General features: G+C 40.3%; 1 protein-coding gene across 4 annotated transcripts in view; it reads left to right on the top strand.

Annotated features, from left to right (window-relative positions):
• LOC121628690 (rho GTPase-activating protein 21) overlaps positions 1-24,379 on the top strand; it is a 92,978-nt gene that overhangs the window by 35,769 nt on the left and 32,830 nt on the right. For 2 of the 4 annotated variants that reach the window (XM_041967906.1, XM_041967907.1), the window contains exons 1-3: positions 10,536-11,049; positions 14,931-15,119; positions 17,932-17,953. In XM_041967906.1, coding sequence (XP_041823840.1) covers positions 10,738-11,049; positions 14,931-15,119; positions 17,932-17,953 — 523 coding nt within the window. In that variant the 5' untranslated portion in view covers positions 10,536-10,737. Of the gene's footprint in view, positions 1-10,535; positions 11,050-14,930; positions 15,120-17,931; positions 17,954-24,379 lie in introns of those variants that run through there. The other 2 variants (XM_041967908.1, XM_041967909.1) reach the window with 2 other exon arrangements.

The raw sequence follows: 24,379 nt of genomic DNA on the forward strand, positions 1-24,379 counted from the left end.
CTGTAAGGCGATGTTTAAAATATCCATCTGTTTTGTCTCCTAGTCCCTCCACCCAGCTTGCTTTTATTTTCATAAGAGCCGTAAGTTCAAGAGATCATATACAATTCTTAATCCTAGAAATGAGTCTTTTTGAGTAAGATGGGAATCTAGCACCTCATGAAAGACACAGAGTGAATGTATATTTTGAGTAAGCTGCTTAAATAATCAAACAAAATGGCTTTAGATCTAGAGTACAATTGTGGTAGATTCCAGCTAAAAGAATTCATTAAAGGTCCAACTGACTTTGGTAATGAGCGAGCCAGCGTTGTTTATGGGTCTGTCTCTTTTCTTCGGAGCTTCGTGTGAATCCAAAAGTAATAATAATCAAGAAAACAGCAGCGGCTGCTTTGACTGCAGCATCATGCAGCTGCTGCACGTGAGAGAAGTGGTCACGAGACCGGCGAAAGGTTTCATACCAACATGAATACTTTATATTCTGTTACGCATTTGTAGGTATTTTTAGAGGTTGGTAGCATCTCACCAGTCACTTATGAATATTGAATGACAGCTTGAATATTTCACTAGTAGACTGGAATAGCTGAGCTGGATCCAAGTGAAGATATGGTATGTTTGGTATTTGGATGGATGCAGTCATAGGTGTTGGTGCTTCTGTGTCCTTGCTTTGGCGTGTTTGTTGAGCTAACGGTACTTTATTTATTTTGAATTTGGATCAAAAAATGCTTTTTATAATAATTATTACCATATTATTTGGTATATGTACTACAAAATAAGTGCATGATAACAGGAAGTGTTTACAGCTAATGTCTGAGTGATAATTTGGCTTCGAATTAAATCTTGTAGATGAGTAAATATTGTTTTATAACAAGACTCAAAGGATACGTCAAAATGCATTGATAATCCAGTAATCCAAATGTGAGGTGTTTAGAGACTCCCACCCCATCTCTGCATACGTATAACTGCCTAGTAGACTGTAGGAATATAATATGGTGCCTAAACAAACCAACTCATGATGTCAAATTCTCATTCTCTATTAACCACATCCTAGTGATGATGTACTTTGTGTAATTTGGTGGAAAATACTGACTTATTCACAGAGTATGTCTGGTTCTTTTTATGTGTAGAATTCTGCTTGGTGTAAAAAGAGCAGCAGGTCGTTCAAGTTGCTTTTTGTATCTTTGCCTCTTTTCTCTGTAGTTTCTTTAGTTTTGGCCCCTGTTCTTTTAGAAACCATGGATACCACGTCACAAGCTGTAACTGTTTTCAGGCTGTATAAATAACTGTGTCCTCAACATTTATTTGGCTTTTCCTTCACTGAACGTGCCTCTTTGCCAAAATAAACTAATGAACAAATACAAGTTTTGATTTCTCTAGTCTCAATTCATCACCTCCCCTGAGATTGTGGTTTAAAATCAATGACACATGCGTGTTAAACTGTCACGCCACTCCCTGAAGTCTAATTTGTTTTTAAAGGGTGTCATGTGTTACGTCTGCTTAGTCTCACCTGATTTATTTTTCATCAGACACAACACAGAAACCTGGAGTCAACACCTTAATACATCAAGTTTTATTCTGCGTCATGTGTCTGTCTGGGTCTTGCTCTCCCTCCACACATTATGCATCCATCAGGCATGCATCTGGAAGGAGCATACCCTCCACCTCTGTCCCCGCTCTGATTCCACAGCAGTCCAACCTCAAGCCAGCTACAGGAATTTAAAGATCACTTTACGCCGCTGCTATATGGGCTCTTTATGAAGCTCATGTTGGCTAACAGCAGCAATGCAGCTTCTTAAAGGAGCCTTTCAGATAGCTGGAGAACCACAGTTTACATTCAGGGTGGACAGGTTGGTCCTTGCATTTAAACAGCCCAGGTGGCAATCCAAACGTTTCAGTGTCTAATTCATGATGTCTGCTCTGACTTTCCAGATGTGGGTGGTTTATGTTGATGAAGACTGGTGTCTTATGTAGGTGAATCCTGCTTCAGTTTGGGGTTTATTTGGTCTCAAACATTTAGTGACTTTATAATGATACGGTGACAAAAACGATAATATTATTATGATATTCATATAATTTATTTTTTTGTTGTTGGAGATGCTGCAGTCATGAGCAGAGCCTCCATTTCTCCTCCCCCACTAGCAGAGTGCTGGTGGAAAGTCTGCTGTATTGAATGCACTAAAGGAAATTCTATTTATTATGAAATAATCTTGTACGCCATCAGCGTTTTCAGATCTCTGACAGCGGAATGATTTTACGCAGCAGCTGATCGACCAGAGTGATCAGCTGATATCAGATCAGGGTTTACCAAAACAAACCGCACACAACTTTCCTGTCCTATATTAGACCCCTTACTAGGAACGGGACAGACAACACGTCCCTCAGGTTCATGGAGGAGGTACTCAAACCCCATGGAGGGGAGCCAGATGAGGCCGTCGGCATCTGGTTAAAATGCCTCCAGTATGCCTCCCTGGTCAGAGATACCAGGCATGGCCTACTGGGATGGTGGCTTGGTGAAGACTCAGGACATGCTAGTGAGACTATGGCTGTGTCCCAATGTCCACCCTACCCCCTAACCCCTCGTTCACCACATAGCACACTACATAGCGATTCATTCTCTTAGCGATTCGGACATGAAGCTGCATATTTTTTCCTCGCCGCAAACCATGTGACTACTGCCGTCACCATGGCAACCACAACCCGCATGACGATGTCATTACAAATCCAATCCAAAGTTGTGTGTAAATATTTTTATTTTTATTCCTTATGTTGTATTTTATTCTTTGTTTGTTTGCTTACAGGTAATTTCGCGCAGCTAAATTTTTTTCGCCTCTATGCGCCGTGTTGAGCTTCTGCCCTCAATGCATTGTGGTCTATATTTACCCGTTTAGCGACCATCGATACTCACTACTTTTTAAGATGCATTGTGGGTAATTTTGAGTGCCCTACTTTTTTTCTGTTTGGACATTTGGACACCTATTTAGGGCATTATGTAGGGAGTCGGGTGCACATTCGGACACAGTCTTTGTCTCTCGGCTGGCCTACGAACACCTCGGGATGTTTATGCTGCCGCCTCTGCAATTCAACCTTGAATAAGTATTAGTAATTGGATGGGTGGACGGATAGAGACCAAAAGCTGTAGTGTACATTGGTAAGAAAACCAGTCAGAGACTTCATTAATTCTTATTTGAATCTGGAAAACTACTCTTTCTGGAAATATTGCTAAATCTTCGTTATAGTATTTTCAGGGTAAAATGTAGATGCGACTGCATCATCTTGAAGAGATGTCAGATCTGTGTGGTGAGCAGGGTTGTGAGGGTAGATAAGATGATGCTTGTTGACCCATGTGGGTGACCTTACACACAGGTTCATCTCAGCTCACTCTGTCAGGCTGACAAGAGGATAACTGCATCTTCATTAGCACTTTCTGATGACCAGGATCCCTTTGTCATCTCTTCTCTCTGGAGCCACATGGCCTCTCCCTGAGGGAAACCTGCTGAGCAATGAGGAGATGCAGTAATTAGATTTCCCCAGATATTTTTTCATTTCTAATTCAAGAGGTGTGACTTGGGTTGCCGTTAGAAGTAGATTTACTGCTTTACTAGCTGTGTTAGAGCAGCTGCTGAGGGGTGAACGTGCAGCCTCCCGAATGCTTGACTGGCAGTGGCATTTGTCTGAAGGTGTCTAGGGACCTTTGGAGATAATTGTCCAGATCAAGCAGAGCTCCTTCTCCAGGGAGCTCACAGATACACCAAACTCATGCAACTCCCCCCATATTGGTTCAAGCTTTTGTCCTTCCTCCAACACACACACTCCTCACTTCAGCCTCGGCCCGATCCAGATGGAAATCCCCTTATTTTTTTTATTTTTTCTTTTCCTCTTGTAAGTCGGAATCTGTCCTGCATTTCTTTCACACTACACACACATGGTCTCCATAGCAAACCGTGAATTTTGGTGGTTGTTTTTGCCAGTGGAAGAGAAGTGATGCATTGGATCATAAATACGTGGTGGGCATGACTCACATAAAGTAAATTTGGTTGCTTTTGGAGTTGTTGCGTCATGATTTATGTTTAAGCTTTAAGCTGTTTAAGATATGTCTCAAAATGAAAGAAAACTTCTGCCAACATCCCTCTTAGTAGGCAACAAAAAGAGGCAATCATTGTGGTGATTTCAATCTTAAAGTCTTTGTCATTTAGTGTTGCGTAAAAAATTTATTTAGTTTGGAAGAAACATTTCCAAAAGGCTCAAAGATAAAGGGCGTCCTTGGACACTTAAAAAAATTTGATTTAAATTGAAAAGATTTTAAATACCCAGACTCTGCAAACAGCACCTGTGAAATAATGAAGTTAAACAAACCTTTTTAGGCTGCTGTGAACTAAGATATATTTGGAGGGAAAATGTGCATTTATTTAATAAAAATGCATTTCCAATTGCTAAGAGCAACAAAAGCGCGATCATGCTTTGGGCTTGCGTTGTAGCCAGTTGTGCAGGGAGCATCTCGCAGGAAAAGGGAAGAATTAATTTAGTTAAACCCCAGAACAAACGACCTTTTGTCCACAACTGTCTACAAGCTGCAGAATCTGCTATAACCTTTATTAGTCTGAAAAGAGCAGCACAAGACAGTCTGAGATCCTCATTTAACTGCTTATTACAGAAATAACGGGCTGAAAATTTTCTGCCAACTTGTATCTGATCCAAAACTGTTTAAAAAAGCAGGATTATTTTTAAGAGGAGCTTTTTTAGACTTACGATGATGGACGCTTAAACTTTTGCTTTATGTCTATATTATTTTTATTTAAAATCAATAAGTAATCTATCTATGAAATAAGAAGTAAGAGTTTGACTTGACTTCTTGTCAGACTTTGCATTCCTTAATTAGCTGTGATCAGACTGTTTATAATATTTCCAGTTTTTTTTTTCCCCTTAAGGAAAAAGATCTATCTGAAACCCATGATTCCCTCCCTCCATCCAGTGTGTTGACAGATGAGAAGGCTGTAAAATTATGAGGACTACATGAATTGCCTCCTACATAAATAGAACCCAGTTTTATTCTGTTTGTGCCTGATCAGCACCGGCAGACTGTCACCTTTATGCAGTTTTTGATTGTGGTGTTCATACCCCCCTGTGGGCCATATGAAGAAGGGCTTTATGGGTGTGCAGCTGAGTAGTGGGAGCAGTCTGTCCCCTGGCCCTCATTAGCCAGTTCTTTGTTACAGTAAGCCATACCTCGCGGAGCTCAGATGCAGCATGTCCAGATTAGATCTTACACCCACCAGGAGTCTTGAAAAGCCACCCCTGAATCAAGCCTAATCCTCCTGGAAGACTTTCCCTTTTCTTCTGCCACTCCATGCCACACACAGACAAAAAAAACACACACTTTCACAGCCACACATACATAGAGCTGGTCACACAGCAACTGGAGACTTCATATTACTTATTGTAGTTTTTGGAGCCCTGTCGCTGCCGTCTGTGTTTAATCCCCGTCCAGAGATCCTGTCAGCTGCTTACAGCTTTTTTCCCTTTGTTACACAAATCAGTGCTGCAGATAGCCATCTAATAAGTCCTAGACTTAAACATTTTAGTGGAATAAAACTAATCGGTACCATGAAACAGTCTGCTTTCCATTGGGTTGTGTCCTCCAGAAATGTAAACATCTGAAATGCGTTTCACAACTGAGAAAACAAAACTTTGGCTGTCAGATGGTTTTTAGCTTTTGGGGTATTTATGTGGTGAGTGTGGGTATTGAGCTTGGGCTGTAAAAGGCAGGGTGGTTTCATCTGATTCAGCCTGTCCAAATCCACAAACTGGACTTGTCCCGTGTCTGTTTGGGTGTTTAGGTCGCCACTAATGTAATTTCATCTTCAAGAGCGTTGAGTGGCCATAACAACACCATGAAAGATCCCAACAAGTGTTTGAGCCCCCCATCCCTGTTATTTCACCAGCCAGTCCATACGTTGTATTAGGCTCTTCATGTGGGGTTGTGTGACGCTGCAAAGCCATTTTCAGAATTATCAGCAAGGCCAAACTGCACCGTGTCGTGTCCAGACGCAAGCGATGACGGTGCAGTGAAGGACAACAAACCCTTCTGGTGATCAGTTGTTCACAGCTCCGGCCTTCACGCTTACTGGTGGAATTTCACAGGCTTCTGTCATCATGCTGGATGGATTTAGTCAACCAGGTCACACTGGTTCCATTTGTTATTAGCACTTTTTCTTGGAGGGACAGTGTTGCTTTGAGTTTACATCTTTGTGTTGTCTCATAAACTTCTTCAAAGCATTTTCCTTCTTGGTGTTAAAGAGGTGTTTTATTGTGTGTTTGAACATGGCCAGCATCCCATTAACCTGTTACAGCTTCTCTCTGTTTTATATCAAGACAACTGAATGCTTTTAGGCCACAAGTGTTGTTTTGAGACTAATTCTGCATGTAGTTTATTGAACTTATAAGAGACATATGTGCATTTTTATGAGATAGGATTGCAATGGATCAATAAAATAACACTAAAATAGCAGCTTATAGGTTATTTTGCAGGTTTCTGTAGTTAGAGTTCATGCAGCTTTTACAGTTCTGAGGTAACAGTACCTGAGATGAGCTGAGTTATCCAAGGCTGTAGATGTTCTGCCCTGATGTTAAAACAAATCAGATTCCCTTGTGGTTAAAACAAAGCCAAGTCAAGAACTTACACACAAATCCTTTACTCCTCCTTTGCTCTGTGTTTGCACGTTGAGCTGTAGGAAGCATTTCCGTCCTTTAATCCCGTGTGTGGCAAATCTTCCGGACCGTCGTCGACCTCAGTGAGGATGTGAGATGGACGGCCGGGCTAAAGCCTCAAATCCCTTGCTTGCAGTCCTTTATGATGCTTGCAGCCACGCTCATGTACACATAAACATGGTCACACACATTAACCATGAAATCCCATGAGCGCCCACAGAGCACTCTCTGGACAGCATTGTTGTGGTTGTGTTTGTTGCCCTGGTAACTGCACAAGTTTCTGGGTGGCGCGCCTTGTTTTTGTTTGCATGGCACCAAATGCATTTTCCTGCCAACACATCTTTTCTCTAATCATGTGTTTTTGATTTGCAGGGATTCAGAGACATATACGATGTGGTTTGAAACCTTATAACAATCTGAGTGAAGCATTGTTTGGTTGGAAACTGGACCTCAAATAGCAATGTGGTGCACAAACACAAACTGCACTGATCTCGTATATATAGCAATGCTCGTGAGGCTTAATCCTTGTTCTGGCGTCCACAAGTCAACTGTCTCAGCTGGCTGTTTGGTGACTTCTATTTCTGCTGTCTTTTCCGTACAGAATACCGCATGCTATATTGAGCTGAGTGAATGTGGTAACAAGATGCTCAGAGGTAACATTCCCTGTCTGGGTTCCTGATGTTGCTTTCGTGGTCGCTATGGTCTCGGATGGTAAATATTCTTCAGATTGAAAATAGACTGGTATTTGAATTTTTACCATTTAGCAGACTCATCCAAAGTACTGACATGCGTCAGCTGAATCATCATCTCAATTATGGGATCTTTTTGACTGACCTTCCAGACACAGTGAGCAGTTGTTTTAAAGTGTTACTCAAACTTATTTAACATTTGCTAAGAAAACTTAAAGCAGCCATAAAGCCTGTTGGAGCAGCACAAATGCACCCCTCAGATGAAAAGATGATTAAATATTAAATTGATGTTGCACTGCTCTCTTCCAGAGCTGTGTTCATCCAGCTCTCAACCATCTCTGCTCCTAAAATAAAACCAGTTACCAGGTCTTTTTGGGAGTTTGCTTACATGGAAGGATTAAGGAGGTATTCCCTTGTTGATGTGTGAAGGTGTTTGCTGGTGGGTTGCAGAGATTAGCTTCACTAAGCTAAAGCACTAAATGGGAACAAATTGTCCTGAGCAAAAATGGAGGGTGGCACAAGAAGTTTTAGGTTTTGATGGGAGATGTTTAAAGTTTGAGGCATCAGATGTCATAAAGGGAATTATTGAGTCTTATTTGTGGGACTGTGGGAAGAATTTACGAGTAGTTTTACCTGAAGCTGACAGTAATCACAGCACTCTCTGTTTAGAGAATTAGGTTTCCTGGCAGAAACAACCATTTTTTCACCACCTAGAACAACTTAAACCTAAAAAAACTATTTTATAGAAGTCTGAATAAGCACTATATTGTGGATTTTACACATATCAGATGTGTCAGTAAAAAGATAAACTAAAATTTAAAAAATTAATAATAAAATAATTTCAATTTAAATGGTGTAATTAGACCAAGGTGGGCAAAGTAAAAAGGTGGAGACTTTGCCGGAGAATCATCAGACATCATGAGGAGGTGAGCATGAGGACAGGGTGGGCTGCAGAAGAAGAAATGACAGGACAAACAATATCTAAAGAAAAGACTGTTTAAAAACGTAGCTGGTAAGAAGATTATTGGACCAGAATGGTGATGTCATGGAATACCGCATCAGCATACCGAGGTCTGTGTTGCTGTGCAGCGTTGCAACCTCGTCTGTACTGTAATAACCTGTCGGCCGTGTTGTAATACAGACGCTTTACAGGAAAGAAGATGAACTGAAAATAAAAATAACCGTCGACTGCAGAAGTGAAGCCTTTAAAAAAGTTTGTGATAATATTTTGCTTGAATCTTTCTTATATTTTTGAGGTTTCTAAGTTGTTTCAGATAAATTTGCTCTCCTCACAGCTCCGTTGTGAGTAGCTCTCACCTTAGCCTGTCAACATTTGTTTCTAATTCTTCAAACTGACTCATGAATACAGGAGGAAAGATTGTCTTTGCTCATAAGAACTTCACACAACCACATTTATAAGAAAAACATCCAAAAAATCCCTGTTTTTATCTTCACATTTTCTAAATTTAGAAGTACCAGATATTTATTCATAAACAGTATCCACAGACTTACAGATGGGAGAACATAATCCAGTCATTTCTCACAGATTAAACCTGAAATGAGTTCGTGAGAGATTCCTTTTGTTGACATTTCTATTATGTGCAGTCGATGCATATGTTATTTTTTTTTTTTACACTACTTTAAAAACATAAGGATGAAATCAGGAAGGAGTAACTGGACATCTGTTTGAGAATCAGTGTGTCAACTGAAATGGAAACCTTTAAAACGTTTTGTCATTTCTGACCAAAACTCCTGCAGTGGATGAAAAGCAATGGAAATATGACAGTGAAAACCTAATGAGACAGACACCTTGATTTGTCTGCTTTAGTTTCAGACTGCTCTACAGTGATGCTTCATAAAGATCTTATATTTGAAATCAGATCAGATTTGTGTGTCCAGGAATCAGCAGCCTGTCTTCTTGGGTTGCTGAGGTAGCAAAGGTAGGACATTAACAACGGTGCTACTTTGGTTATCCGGCTTTTTAACGGTATATTCCTTCCAGCTTTTCTTGTAAAGAAGAGTCTAATCACGTCCACAGGTTGTTTTTTACTCCATGGTGTAGCTATTTTACTGGGAGTTGATTCTGGTCACTCTGGATTTGATGCTCTGTGGATAATGCTAAAGATACCTAAATATGTGATTTAGGCATCCAGACCTAAATAAATGTGGTTCAGGCTATCCGGAAACAATTTGCATATCTTAAGGTCATATATTTAAAAAGAGGTCTTACAAATACTGTTTAAAAAGGATTGTGACTAGATCTCTACAGTGGTGTTTGCACATTTTTTTAATGAAATGAATAAAGCAGGCTAAATAACTTAAAAGCGTTTTGTTGGATTTGCCGCCAAAGAAGTGGAAGGTTTTTCAAATAAAGTGAATTATACATTAACAGTTGGTTAAAAGCCAATCAAAAGACAAGCCCTCAAAGAGCTTTTTACTAAATGACTCAAAGAAATGACATCTGTTGCGTTACTCATTCTTATATAACCATGTTTGTACTGTAGAGAAATAAGTGCTCAACATGCAGCATCTTTATGTGGCTCGTGGTGTTCCCTCTGACCGCCATGTGAGCCACTCAGGCGTTAGTCCTTTGTAGTTGCCAGATGAACTGCAGGCATCAAAGGTGGGTGGATTAGTAGTACAGTTTTGTGCCTTATACATTTCACAGTATCCATATGCTTCCTCATCCACATTTGACCTACTTGACTTCTTCCATAGCTGTGAAAACAATCCTGGTTATTCCTGTCCCTGCCTGATAACAGCTTAGTAGAGCCTCTGCTCCTACAAGGAAAAAAAAATCTTTTTCAATGTTTATATTTCTTACCTTGCACTCATTTCTGCATCTTCCTTTCTCCATTCATTTGTCCTCATGATTAATTGATCAGGCTCGGCACGTGTGAGTTCACGGGTGCGTTGGCAGGCGTTCGGCTACAACTTTTAAAGGCAGGCTGCAGAAGAGGCAGATGAAGGAGACAGGAAAGGAGGAAAATTCACTTCAGGCTGCCTGGTGTGTGTATGTGAATGTGTGTGTGCATACTTCAGAGAGAGTTTTGTGTGGTGAGTGGGTGGGTGCGTCAGTCAGTCGGCCCGGCTCTGCAGCGCACTCAGCTGCTGCTCTCCTCCCGGCTGAGTGGAAACATCATGTGTCTGTGGGACGCACAGAGGAACAGCCCTGTTTCTCCGAACTGAGACCAGACTACATGGACTGAGGAAGACGGAGGGAGCAAAGCTTGGCTGAAAACTCTGAAAAGAGGAGTTGGGAAGAAGACCTTGAGAGAAGAGCATTGCTTCAAGAATAGTTTTCATCCCTTCTATCACCTGGACTCACCACCTAAGACTTGACTATGCCATGCTTGCCCAGAGGAACGGGCTTCCTCCAGGCTGTAAGCCGGTTCCTCTGAAGGACCATCCTGACCTGCAAGATGTGGACATGAACGCAGAAGACTGCTGCTCCTTCTCCCCTTCCCTGTCATCTGGAGGCTGCCCCTGGGCTCGTCTGGCCGGGGTAGACGGCTGCTTGTCGGAGCCGTACTGTCTTTGGTTCCAGCTTTTGGCCCGAGCCTACTGGGGTGAGGTAGAACTGGGCCTCACCAGCCCCAACCGCAGCGTGTCCTGGGCTCGGCTCCGAGAAGCCTCCAGGAAGAACTGTGTCCGATCTCGGGTAAGGAGTGGACAAGTATATGTGTGAGGTGGAGAGCATCCTTGCATAGCCCAAACTGTGTTACATTTTTAAGGAAATCAGACTGGCAGAGGCATCAAGGTTTACATAGGAAACATTTGAGATGGGAGGAGAGGTTAGGGGCGGCTACGCTTTGTTGTGCTGTCTGAGGAATTTCGTGTGCGTCATCTCGCTCTCCAGCAGCAGGGTAGTCCTGTTTCACTGACCAATATCTTTTGTAACGTGAGTGCGTCTCTGTGTGTTTGGGTTAGGTTTCGTTTATTGTTATTGGTCCCTATGGTGGGTTCAGTGTGACACTCTTCTGCTGTTCGAGGACGATGTGTTTTTTTATTCCATTTCAGCATTTCTTCTGAAGTAAAATTCACTAAACCAGTCATTTGTTATTTTCTGTGTAGTGGCAACAAAGACTTAATGAAATGAAGTCAGTCATTGCTCGCTGTTGCCCTAAATTTGGGGAAGTAGACAAACATTTTCCTATGACAAAATGGATAAGAGTGACTAATGTGGGGAATGAATCTTGGGAGGAAAAAGCACCAGAATGAAAGCTGCAGAACTCTGTGTTACGGGTGACTAAAGAACTTAGGAAAATAGTTTTGAAAAAAAAACTGAGTCCACACCTAATGCCATTCAAATTCAGTCAAGTTCCTTATGTCATATGCATAAAGAAGCAGGGATAGGCATGCAAATGTGCCCTTCTGCAGGCTGTGGTACCATATGGCAACAAACATCAAACCCTCAGCTTGCACAATAATAGTGACTGTCCTGATGAGCAGACTGCATGCATAATTGAGTAGCATTTATCAGGTTATTGTGAGCTTGCAGATTTAAAGTTTATCTATTTGCTCAAGCATTTTGTGATTTGTTTGCAGCAGCAGTTTCCTTACTTTATACTGTGCTTTCCTGCAGCTTCACTTGCTCTATCCTTCAACATTTAAGACAAGCGGTTTGACTTACTGCGTAATAGGACTTTAAATTTTAAGCATAAAATCAAAACATACAGCAGAGTCGCACTGTGTCAGCTCCTCATGTTACTTTCCTCTGTTACATTATAGACTGTGGCTTACTTCCAGCTCCACACCACTGGGTATTTATTGGTAGTGATTTCACCAGTCAAGCCATTAAGCCCACACCCTCCCACTCTCTGGGGGCTTCTTCATCTGCTGCTTCCAGACATGCAGAGGAGAGGTGGGGAAAGAGTAGCTTGAGGGGTGATGGGGGGATTGTGTCTTTGTTTTGGATCCATACCTAAGATGTATTTTGGTAGGAAAGAGCCTGCAGAGTGATTTGGAATGAGGCTGAAACTCTTGGCAGGCTCTCATAGTTTGAAGTTACTGTGGTAGTGTTAGCAACAACCACTAACGCACACCCTGTGGTGCGGTGGTTCAGCTCCATCATTATTTCGATGATGGATGTGACAGGAGCCTCACAGCAACAGGAAAGATCAGTGATGGAGCTATAGAGTTGCTGTGATCAAGAGCTACCCAATATTTCCTGTTTCATGGGTAAGGTGATGTTAAATTTGAGTTTTGGAAGGTTTAAAATTATAATTTTGTATTTAAGTCTACAATAATGTCTTCTCTTAGTGTTTGTTATTAGCTATCATTCTTGGAGAGAAGATATTTAACAACTAAAAGTCCACACATTCATTAGATTGTTGGTCAAAATATCTCCTCTATCTAATAAGGTAGATAGCAACCATGCAGAAAGTAAGACCAATTCAAACAATGTGTGGAAAACAAACCAATCAAATTTAAACAGCTGTTTGAATTTCATAGCAAAAGACATGACATCCTTTGTGGTGGCTTGTTTTTAAAATGAGATCAGTCGTATTTTTTGCCATTTTGTCCAGCCCTACTGTCTCCTTTGCCATCAGTAGCGGTATTGATATTAAAGGTCCTGCTTCTTGGTTTTAATTGACCAGTGAGAGTTACGTAACGACATGTAACGACTGTTTTCCACCGACTGTATCTGTGAGTGCAGCATTTAAAAAAGCTGTACACTGCTCAGATTGTTGTTCATATTCCTGAAATTTCTTCCCCCCGGTGGCCTGATCACACACAGACAGATATTATGCATTTCTTAGCCTGACGTTATGAAAATAGTAATTCTAGAAGGGTTCTTTGCGTTGATTCATCTTCTCTTCTTGCAAACAGCAGGGACTGTGGGAAGATTGTCCTCAGATGAAGTAAATATCATGTACTACTACACACTCACATTTACACAAATTTATGAGTACGTTTTTATTCTTTGGCTTTCAGCCCAGTATGAGACTGTTCCTGTTTTAGTGTGCTGTGGTTTGTTTTAATTATTGGTTTTATTTGTTTTTAATCTGTTTTTTTTCTTTTAAAATAGTTTTTAAAACAATTATTATACTATTTATTTACCTGTTAATGGTTGTATTTTATGTGTTGGTTTGCCGGTTTATGTACAGCACTTTGTTTCAGCGGTGGTTGTTTTAAAGGGCTTTATAAATAAAGTTGAGTTGAGATGAGTTCTTTTCCCTCTGTGGACGTTTGACTGTTGCTCAGGCAGTTTGTTCGTCCCCTGGCGTCCTCAGCCAAGATGTCTTAATCACCCTTGGATTAAATACTGAACCCCACATGTTGGTCGCTGTGGATGAATAGACACTTTTAAATGAGGGTAATGTTTGTTTTTTCAGTCTCATAACATCGAGCATCGTCTGGTCTTACACACTCAGCTCAGCTATGTGCACCATTTGAGATGCTCTCACTGTAAACGTCTTTTTTTTCTTTTACAGAACGTTTAAAATCAACGTCTCAGCTGATGTTGCACGTGTTGTATCATGTTGACAAGAATGTATTGTTATGCAAGACGAGAGCAGCCAGTGTTTTTATCTTGTGTTCATTACAGTAGGAAAGTAGATGATAATGTCGTCATCATACAAACACACCAAACAGCCCTGCAAAGCCTCAAGTGTGCAATAACTAAAGCCATATGTATGTCTGTGTGGGGCAGCACCCATGTGGCTTAAAGGACAATCCTGATTATTTCAGAAAGTATGGTCTCTGATTAAACAACAACCCAGCAACCACATTATTATACTTATTTTTTACTATTATTTTAGCAAAAAAATAAATAAAATAAAAAGAACCATGCATCATAAGAGACATTAAATAGTTCTTTATATGCGATTGAGCTACATAAACTACAGACTCATGTTATCAGCAGCTTTTGTTTGCAGATCCGCTCATCGGAGGTGTTTTAAGTGAAGAATCGGGGGAACGTTTTCAGTTGTTCAGTATGTGAAGTAAAACTGAATACTCTATTCCTATGTATTCCTATTTATCCAGAAAATGACACTGAATCAGCAAAGTAATCACGTGATGCTCTTAAGTTCTGATAAAAATCATTTTAAGAGCGTAGCTGGAGGATAATCCGTTTCTGTAGCAAAGAAACTTCCCTGAAAGTGTGTTTATATTCAGGTCACCGACAGCAAAATGATGGCCAAGAGCAATTATTTATGCCGTATTATTTAACAAACGGTAATCTAACAAAGAAGTCTCTTGTTAAGTGTGTGTCCCCCCCCGAAACCACAAGCGACACCTTATAATTCAGCTGTAAGAACCTGTTCCTCTGTGAGACCTAGAGACTGTCATCAACAAGGGACTACTTGTGTTTTTAAATCAAGTTGATGAATAATATCTGTGCCTAGCCAAGGGCTGTCTCTCCAATGAAAACACTGTTCTCCTTTGTCTTAGAAAAGCCACATTTTACACACTTATGGTGGTGTGTGTTAGTTGGCTGCACTTTGCTCTGTGTGAATCCAAGTTTGTTCTCACATGGAAAGCAGTCAGATTTCAGTTTGCATTCTCGAGGCTAATAACTGTTTGATTTTTCTTCAGACCAAGCAGAAGGATGGACGCGACCAGAGTGAAGCGTCGGCCGCTGCTTCTCCAGCGCCGGAGGAGGAGCCCTTCTCCTGGCCAGGGCCCAAAACGCTTCACCTGCGGCGAACATCCCAGGGCTTCGGCTTCACACTGCGGCACTTCATCGTCTACCCGCCCGAGTCGGCCGTCCACAACTCATTAAAGGTGAGAGGAGGAAAGAAGCAAAATCGGTTTTATTTACAGTTCTTTTATTAGAAAAGCTGAGACGCTGCAGTGTAAATAAAAAGAAGAAAATGACCCCAAACAAGGCCTGAAGAATGTTAACTGAACCAAGGTAAAGATGACCACGTTGTGCAGTCTGTTTCTGTTTGTTGCTTGAACGAGACATCATTCAACTGGTGATCAAACTGCAGCTTTGGAGTCCTAACAAATAAAAAGCAAAGTTTCCAGTCTTCCTGAAGCTGTTATTTTTTTACAGCTGTGGGCAGCCCTTTAATTTCCTTTGTGCAATAGTTGTGAGTTGAGAGGAAGTATTTTTTTCTCTCATCCTGTATTCCTATTTCAAAATGTGCCTTTAATGATATTATCAGTGTTAGAGCTCAAAGGCAAAGGGGTCCCTAGGACAATAAAAATTATTCTTTCACTTTTAGTAAGGAAGCTGTTTAATGTTTTTGTATTTATAGTAATTTTTCCAATTTGGACACATGTACATGCTCGGAAATTCCACTGAGGAGTAGTGAAAGCCCTGCTTCCTCTGATGCAGGCTGAAAGTGTTTTAGTTAAAGTTTTAATATTTTCTGACCCACATCATACCACCTGGGAACCCTTCCAGCCGTCTTCTGGATAAGAACAGTTCCAGTCTGCCCTCTGGTATTAATCCTGACATTACGGCACTTCCAGCACCTCATGGGCACAGACTGACTCTGGCTAAGGGGCTTAGGGTGCGTACTACAGCGCTCCTGTTATTGGAAATTTAAGTCAGCTTTTATAAAGCTTATCATGGCCTCCCAAATATTAGTTTTTGTAAGTGATAATTCAGGATAAGTTAGGTTTACCTTTCTCTGAAGTGTATTTGGTTAACCTCTTCTGTTTTCACAGAAGGATTTCCTGCAAAGTTAGCAGAGTACGCTCTGTTTATAGCATTTGGCTTTGGCTCTGCATGTTGAAAGAGAAACTGTGGCATGATAGTTAGGATTTTCAGACATTTGTGTAATCAAAGAGATGGACGGTTTTTCCCACAGATCTTCTTGGGTGTTACAGTCTTGTTTCTGGTTCTTTTAAGTCCAGTCAGGACCACTTCTTCTCAAGAAGCTAATGCATTAGAAAGACATATTCCTAGATGTAAATTTATTTCCTTTTTTAGAGACTGATTCTTTTCAAAGCTACATTTTTTCTTTATTTTTATATATCTGACTTCAGCAGATTCTGGGAAGTAATCAAACTGAAACCTTGAACGTCAGCCAGGTCACCCTCACTGTAAAGCTCTACTAACTCTGTCATTATGTAACCTCAGATGACATGGGCAGGGTTAAAAAAATCCTTGCACATCAGTCACTTCTCATTGTGATTACTTTAAGGGTCTTGGATTAGAGCTTGTGACAAATTGCTGTTTGAGGGTATTGGGGTTAGCTTGAAGAGGGTCAGGCCGTCTTAAGGAACGTTTTGGGAGAGCGGTGAGTCTTAAAGCATGCATGGAGAACATGTGTCACTGAGGGGAGGTGGATTAAAGGAGGAGTGGATTTGTGAGGGAAACTAAGGTTTTTATGTGTTGAGGATGGAAAAACACAAACATCACTAAAGCATTTGTTTTTGTTTCTTTTAAACTGTCACAAAGTTTGTTCATTTAAAGACAAATCTGTGCTTAAAGATAGTGGCAACTCCTGTAAATCATCTTATTATTGACTATATTGATGCATTTATCAGTTAATGAGTTAGTCGGCACAGAACACGTTTTCTTTTGATTAGATCTTGTCCCAGAATCATAGCTTTATTTTTTCCACTGTCATTAGTAGAATAATTTTGCTTTGTTGCGTCCTTTGTTTTGCTTTGCAGTTTAAATTGATTTTGTTTTTAACAGCCTGAGAAAATGGACACGTGTGAAGAGTTTGTTGGGTGTTTTGTGGAATCTTCTACAGGCCGTTTGTAAAGAAGCTGCATCGTTTTGGTCCGTTGGCTTCATGATACCTGATTTTTCTGTTTATAGTTTCTACCTAATTGGCTCTTGCAAGATTGCACCAACATTGAACTTTGCATACACTCTTTATGTACATCATCAGTGCCTGGCTGTCGGTGTGATGGTGGCTAACAGGAAGAAAAATGAAACCTATCACGCGACCCTATCTAATACAAGCAGATGTGGTCTAGCCATGAATTTAGAGTTATAAGCAAATGTTGTTTGTTGCTGTTTTGATTCACATTCAGAGTAAGTAAATGAGAAAACTCCAATAAAAATGGTTAATAAAAAACATCCAGTTGGTTTTATTTTTCCTGTTTATGAAAAGACTTGATGAGCATTAGAGCAAATTAAAACTTTCCAAACATTAAAATGACATAACCCACCAGCTGTTTTTGATCTGAGCCGGCAAACGATAAATTCACATGACAGACTGGCGTCTTAAGGAAATCCTGAAGAAGATTTCTTCCCATTTTCCTCTTCTGAATATCTGCAGCAGTTTTTATTTTTTATTTTTTTTCATTCTATACGGCCACCTTCTAGCAACACTAAGCAACCAAGTTTCATTGCTTTAAAACCAAGATCTCTTCAGATTTACTTCACTAGTGACTTTAAGGTTCACCCTGAAGATTAGTCTCTTAATATTTTTGTTTAATTTGTGATAAATTTCTTTTTTTTTTTAAAGAGGTCAATTGAGATATGGGGTTGTTGTAGAAGCTGGACCAGGTTTTATTGATGAGAACGTCATAAATGATCTCCACTTGTGTTTACAGAATAAATACCTAAGTCAGAACACCTCAGAGATGATCTAACATGTATTTTCTTTCTTTGTTTCTCTTCCAGGATGATGAAAATGGCAGCCGAGGTGAGTCTGGAAACACAAAACTTTGTATAAATGCTGCATGAATTAGCCATGCTCACGGTGAGCTCAGGTGCCACAATCAGGGAAGCACAGAAACCATTTACTCAGTTCTTTTTTTTACTCCTCTGAATAACATCTAGATTAGGATTGACAGTTCATTTCTATAATGTCCTCTTATATAGATGCATCTAAAAACTATTTTTTGCCTCATTAACTTGTAGCCTCAACCTTATTGATTGTTGCACAAAAGCAGTTTTTTGACCCAGTAATGGTTGTAAAAATGGTTGTTACAGGTGACATAGTTTGTCTGTAGGTGGTGTTGTGTGCACTTTGCAGTTGAAAGTCTTTAGTGTATCAGCCTGGCTGCTAGCTTGGCAAGGCTTCAGCATTCCTCAAAGCATCCGGCTCATCATTCCAGCCCCTCAGTATTCAGTTCACGTCTGCAGCCCAGCGTGAATGCTGCAGAGCTGCTCTGCTGCTCTTCATCAGAAAGCCTTTTTAACAGCCTCTGCATCACATCTCATGTCTAGATGTACATCAAATGTACATGAGGTGCCTCAAAGCTTTTCTACTTGAGCTTCCATAATCATAGATTAGTAACCATGTGGCCTTACAGAAATAATCACATTTATTCAGATAGGATTAAATTTATTTGTGTTTTTTTTGGTCAGTGGATATTTCATGCACCTGAGTTCATAGTTCTTTCTTTTAGTTGTATTTGTTTGAGCTGCAATGGTCCCACAGCCCCAGGAGGTATGTTTCACTAAATTGTTTTAGCATGAACAAGCAGTAACAGTGAAAAATCCAAGGTCGAAGGAGAGTGAGTGGAGCTTTTGAGCTAAATCTGAGCTTAAATACCTCTTAACGGGAAATTGAGAGATTCCTGTAAGTGTCCCTCATCATCCATGTTGGCCTGTAGTATCACATTCCTCATGCTACCCCTCTCTCCACCCATTTAACTCCTCCATATCCTCCTGTCTCATTATACACAGGACTGCACATTCCTGCTTTGCTACATTACACTGTTTTTAAATGTGGATTCCTTTGTGTGTCACTACCTAAAAGCACAAAACTCATGTGGGACTGTGTCAGTGTGTTATTAAAGCAAAGCTCAGTAGATGGAGAATAATGATTCTAGCCTAGATAGACCCCCTCCTGCTGCTACAGGAAGTGTCCTGGCTCAGTTCCAGCCTCTCATAAATCCCTCTTGGCCTCTTGGCGGACTCTGGGACTAAGCAGTGGTGAGGATGCTGACATGTAACCCAGTCGGATGTCAGAAACTGATATCAGGAATGTCAGGAATTTCTCTGAAAGTCCTCATAACTGTAAAATATTAAGGTACACTAAACATTTATGTACTGTATGTAATAAGAAACAAATATGCAGTTTATTATAGATATCCAAACAGAGGAATACACTGAAGTATTAGATCGTTCAATTTAGCATAACAAGGTAAATAAACTATTTAACTATGAGGTAGTACAGTCTACAGAGCAGAGTTGTTTTTCTTTAGATAGCTGTTATATTTAGACAACAACTTACAGGAAAGTTTCCAAAAAGCTGTTGTGAGATGTGCTCCTCTGTAGACAAACCACCTTCCAGGCCTACTGTACCCCAGAACTAGGATCAGCAAATCTGGCCTTTAAGGGTTGCTGTCCTGCAGGTTTTAGATGTTTCCCTGCTCCAACGCACCTGGTTGAAATTAAGTGGATCTCTACAGAGTGTTAAATTGAATCTGAATCATGTTTGTTGAAGCAGGAAACATCTAAAACCTTCAGCGAACCTTGAGAACAGGATTTCCAGAAGATCTGACAGTTCCACTTCCCGTGGTCTGCTTGGGGTACATGTGGACCCCACCCCATGACACCCCCAACCTGCCCATAGGAAGCCTAACTCTAGATCCGTAGCTCTTCTCCCATTTCTTTTCTCCTCTGGTGATTTGGAGTGGGATGTCAGTTTAAAGTCATAAAAATAATTAGACTGAAATGGTTTAAAAGAGCATTGTAGACAATTACAGACTTGAAATTGGGAAGAATGGGTTGGTAGCTCTGTACACAGGACAAATCAAATATAGTTTTTCTGTATTTCTGTAAATGAAAGAATGGAGGGAAAACAATGGCTGTGCAGTGGTAGAGTGGTTAGCAATATTACCTCATAGTAAGAAGGTTCCCGGTTCATATCTCAGCTACAAGATAAATCCATCTGTATGGAGTTTGCATGTTCTCCCCGTACATGCGTGGGTTGTCTCTGGATACTCCAGAATCCTCCCACAGTCCAAAAGCATGCATGTTGGATTAACTGATGTCTGTGAATTGACCCTATGAATGAGTCTGAGTGTGCATAGTTATCTCATTTGTCTTTGTGAAATCTTTGTGTAAGTTGGCAGAAAGTTGAAAGTTCATTTTTGACTTGCAGAGAGAACCAGCAACATGCTTTTGATGCTGCAAAGTATAATGTTCTTTTACACATTCGGCCGTGCTGTTATGTCTTACTGATGTGTACAAGTTTCTATTGTTGCCGTGTGACAGCTGCGGACACTGCTGGTCACAATCATAGCAAATGGCATCAACTCCAAAACACTCATAACATCATTGAAAAACCATGTGAAGTCACACACAGGGTCTCAGACAGATAATACGTCCCATGTGCTCGGTTATTTTAATGTTCAGGTCTGTGAGTTCGCTGCAGCCTCCCCAGCACGCTGCGCTGTAGTTTGTTTGCTTGAATCCAGGCCAGCGTGTGTGATGAGGCTGTTGGTGTTTGGAAATGAATGAGGAAGGGGGGGGTTAGCTAACCGCATGTTGACTAGCTGGGTGTTGCCGCTGGATACACTTTAAACCTCCAGAAATCACAAACACACTCATACTGATACAAATAAACATTAATGTAGTTGCATGGTGGAGAATGGTATTTCTTACTTTGTGTGTCTCAGTTGTGGATCTGTTTATTTCCTTTCTCAGTGGTTGTGTACATACCAGGCGACTGTTATCCAAAATCATCTTCTCTATCTCACTTCCTCTCCTCTTCCCTGCCTCTTCTGTCGGTCTCTCTTATTTCTGTGTCCTGTCTCCTCAGCTGTGTATTTTAACAAGTTGTTGATGGATAAAATCCGAATGAGCCGTTTTGTGCAATCCGTATGAAACTGCAGAGCAAGAGGAGCGACAAAACATTTCTCCATCTGTTCAAATATTTGTTTTTCATTCAACGTGAAACTCTTCTCTCTGCATATCCCAGCTTCAGTTCCTCTCTTTTCTCTTTTTGGGCAGATTTCAGTTTGTTCCCATAAAGTCTGCAGAAGGAATGCGATGCAGCACAAGCAAACAGAATTCCCCAGTATTCTCCAGTGGACTTTTAATGCCCCACCTTTTCTTTTCTTTTTTTTTTTTTTTTTTTGGAAAGCTGCATCCAAAGTTTGGTCCCTTCACTTATTTTCTCCCTTTTGCTGCTTATCTAACTGGTGCTTTATCTTCTTTCTAAATGTCCACTGTGACTTCTACAGTTTTTAGTTTTCTCTTTAGGCTTGACATTTAAATATAGTTAAAATATGAGCTAATTTAAACAGCATTCATAAGTAATTATACATTTAATAACTTGCTTAGTTAGAAAACACCAATTCATAAAACATGATAACACTAAAACTCAGGGGTGGCCAACGGTGGTCCTTGAGAGCCACAATCCTGCAGGTTTTCCATGTTTCCCTGCTCCAACACACCTGACTTAAACTAGTGAGTCATTGTGCAGATCCTCATAGGCTGTTGGATCCATTTAATTTGTGTCAGGTGTGCTGGAGCAGGGAAACTTGGAAAACCTGCAGGACTGTGGCTCTCAAGGACCGATGTTGTCCACCCCTGCCATAACTGAACATATAAAAACTTATAAAACTAATATCCAGAATCAGAGTTATTTGGCAAAACTGGTTAATTTTTTACTGCAGTGGTGAAATCTGGCTCTTCATTGACTGTTTGGTTAAATTTCCTGAAGCAATGTTTACCTCCTGATTTTACCAGCTGGTAAATTGGGCCAAGTCCTCATTCAGTAAATTGGTCGTCTCTGAATATAGATATTTGGCCCCGCCCACATCTTTTTCCTGCCAGCAGATGATGCTGTCTGCCTTGTTTACACCAACTCTGTTTACCCATTGATCTGTTTAGGACCGCTAATATTGGGCTAATTCAGCCATAATTGATCGAATCAGAAAGCAGTAGCAGCTAAATGAAACAAGTATTAGAAACATTCAGCTTCCTGACCCTGGTTCTACCAGCCCCACTTTTAATCCACTTTAAACCAAGCTTTAGGTAACTTCTCCTCTAGCTTGCCATAGCTTCTCATTTTATTATTTTCTTATTGTCAGTGCAAATTAGCTGTAAAGCCCCAAACAACATGTGTTGTGCACCTACAAAGGGTCATATTGGGGAGAGACAATGGATAAGATCACCAAACATTCACCTGTTCACTTGTCTGTATTGAGTGTTTTTCATTAACAACAATACATTAGTTCAGTGGTTCCAACCCTTTAAATCTCTGTTCACACAGCTACCAAAAAGCTGTGGACACCGCCCCTACGCTTTCGTTAGCTAGTTTCTCGCCACAAATGCTGCGTTCTGTCCTGTTCTTCTATGAAACCACTGTTAATGTTGATATCAACGTCTAGCCTCACTTTTTTTTTTTGCCTGCATTGTGGTGTTTCTCAGACAAGTTTCATTAATAAAACATTTATTCACTTTGAAACCATGTTTGAAAAGTTGGTGTTTGCATGTGAACAAAACGTTCCTTTTAGTGGACATGGCGTTATTTAACAATCACACAGGCTCGGTACAGTCAAACCTCGCAGATCCCTTATGCTTCTCGGGGACCCGAGGTTCGGGAACCTGCATTAGTGCAGCATATGATCACCTTGTTTTCATACAGTTTTTTTCAGATGCTTTTTCTTTTTAGAGCTCTAAATTATTATTATTTTTATCCAGATCAAAACTTTTTTCTTTTTTTTTATTACATCTTTATTTTGGAAAGACAAGAAAAACATCTTAGAGCCATATAAAATTACAAAAGAAAAACATCAAGTTATTCCAATTTTTGTTTTAAAGTATGGAGCCATGTAGCTGCAACAGTAATCAATGAGAACATGCACTCATACAGTTCTGCAAATTTATCTTGTGTGAATAAAGCCCTACATGTCCCACTTGATCCCCAATGAAAAACCCAAATATTAGTAAATAACAAACAATATAAAACAGTACATTTGGACACAGAGGATGTCCATGCTACTGAAAACAAAGGAAAAAAGTAAATAAAGACCAAAGGATGTTAATCTGTCAAAAAAATGAGTAGCAAATTAGCACCAGTTGAGCCACACTGTCTCCAGCTTCAAAAAGTTTTTAACAGCGAATAAATGCACCATGACATATTTGAAAAGGGGAGAGACGCATGAATAAAACCACCGCTCAGTTCTCCTGTTCATATGTCTGAGGGAAAAGAGAGAGAGCTCCTCTTCCTACTGGAGCCCAGAGGAAACAGTCATTTAACTTGGTCAATGAAAGTTTCTCCGCTGGCTGTTTGTCACCTTCTTAAGCACAAGAATCAGAAGTTTGCCTGAAATTGTACATCCTCTGGATTATCCCTGCTCAACACATATTCAGGATTTGTTTCTCCATTTTTCGAAGTGGAACATAGTTTGTGTGACCATGTCCTTTGTGAGGCTGAAGGCAGCGCTCTGCAGCTTCGCAGCAGAAGTCCTTGTTGTTACTCTGGTATGGACATGTTAACAAGTAGAGGTGAGAACCTTCAGGTGACCTCATGATTTATCGATGCAACTTGAGGCATCTTTTTTATGAAACAGGATTTCTCTCCTTTTCTCTTTCTGGGACCACTTGGCACTTTCAAAGCACCGTATTCATAATGATCCACAAAGAATATTCTTCCAGTATCTTTCAGTAGTAAAACCAATAAAAAACGTATGGCCAGTCAATTAAATATTTACATTTACCAACATATAAACGAAGTGGGCCTATGGGATCATACTTGTGAAATTAATACATTTGTCATCATATAGTGAAATGTTAAGAAAAATGTCAGTTTGATAAATTGCAGTCATAAGATTCTTTGACACTGCAGCGGACTTGTCATGTTAGAGCTAATCTACCTGCTTTTTTCTATAGTAGTGGTTGGATGTCGGATGGCTGTGTCTCGGCCCGGAGTGGACAACATACTCTTTGGTTTCTAGACTGGATATCGATTCAGATTCTTGGCAGTAAAGCTTGCAATAACCTGTAAATTGCTTCGCCCTTTCTTTGCGAACTAAATCTTTGACCTTGCTTACTGCAACAACTGGGGGTTTTTCCTCCTTTCCTGCCTGAAACTGTAGTTTTTCATGTTTAATGTATTTCTTTATAATTTAGTTCAACTTCATAGAAGCTTAAGTTCTTCTATTTG

Source organism: Melanotaenia boesemani, chromosome 18, assembly GCF_017639745.1.
Source record: "Melanotaenia boesemani isolate fMelBoe1 chromosome 18, fMelBoe1.pri, whole genome shotgun sequence".
NCBI lineage: Eukaryota > Metazoa > Chordata > Actinopteri > Atheriniformes > Melanotaeniidae > Melanotaenia > Melanotaenia boesemani.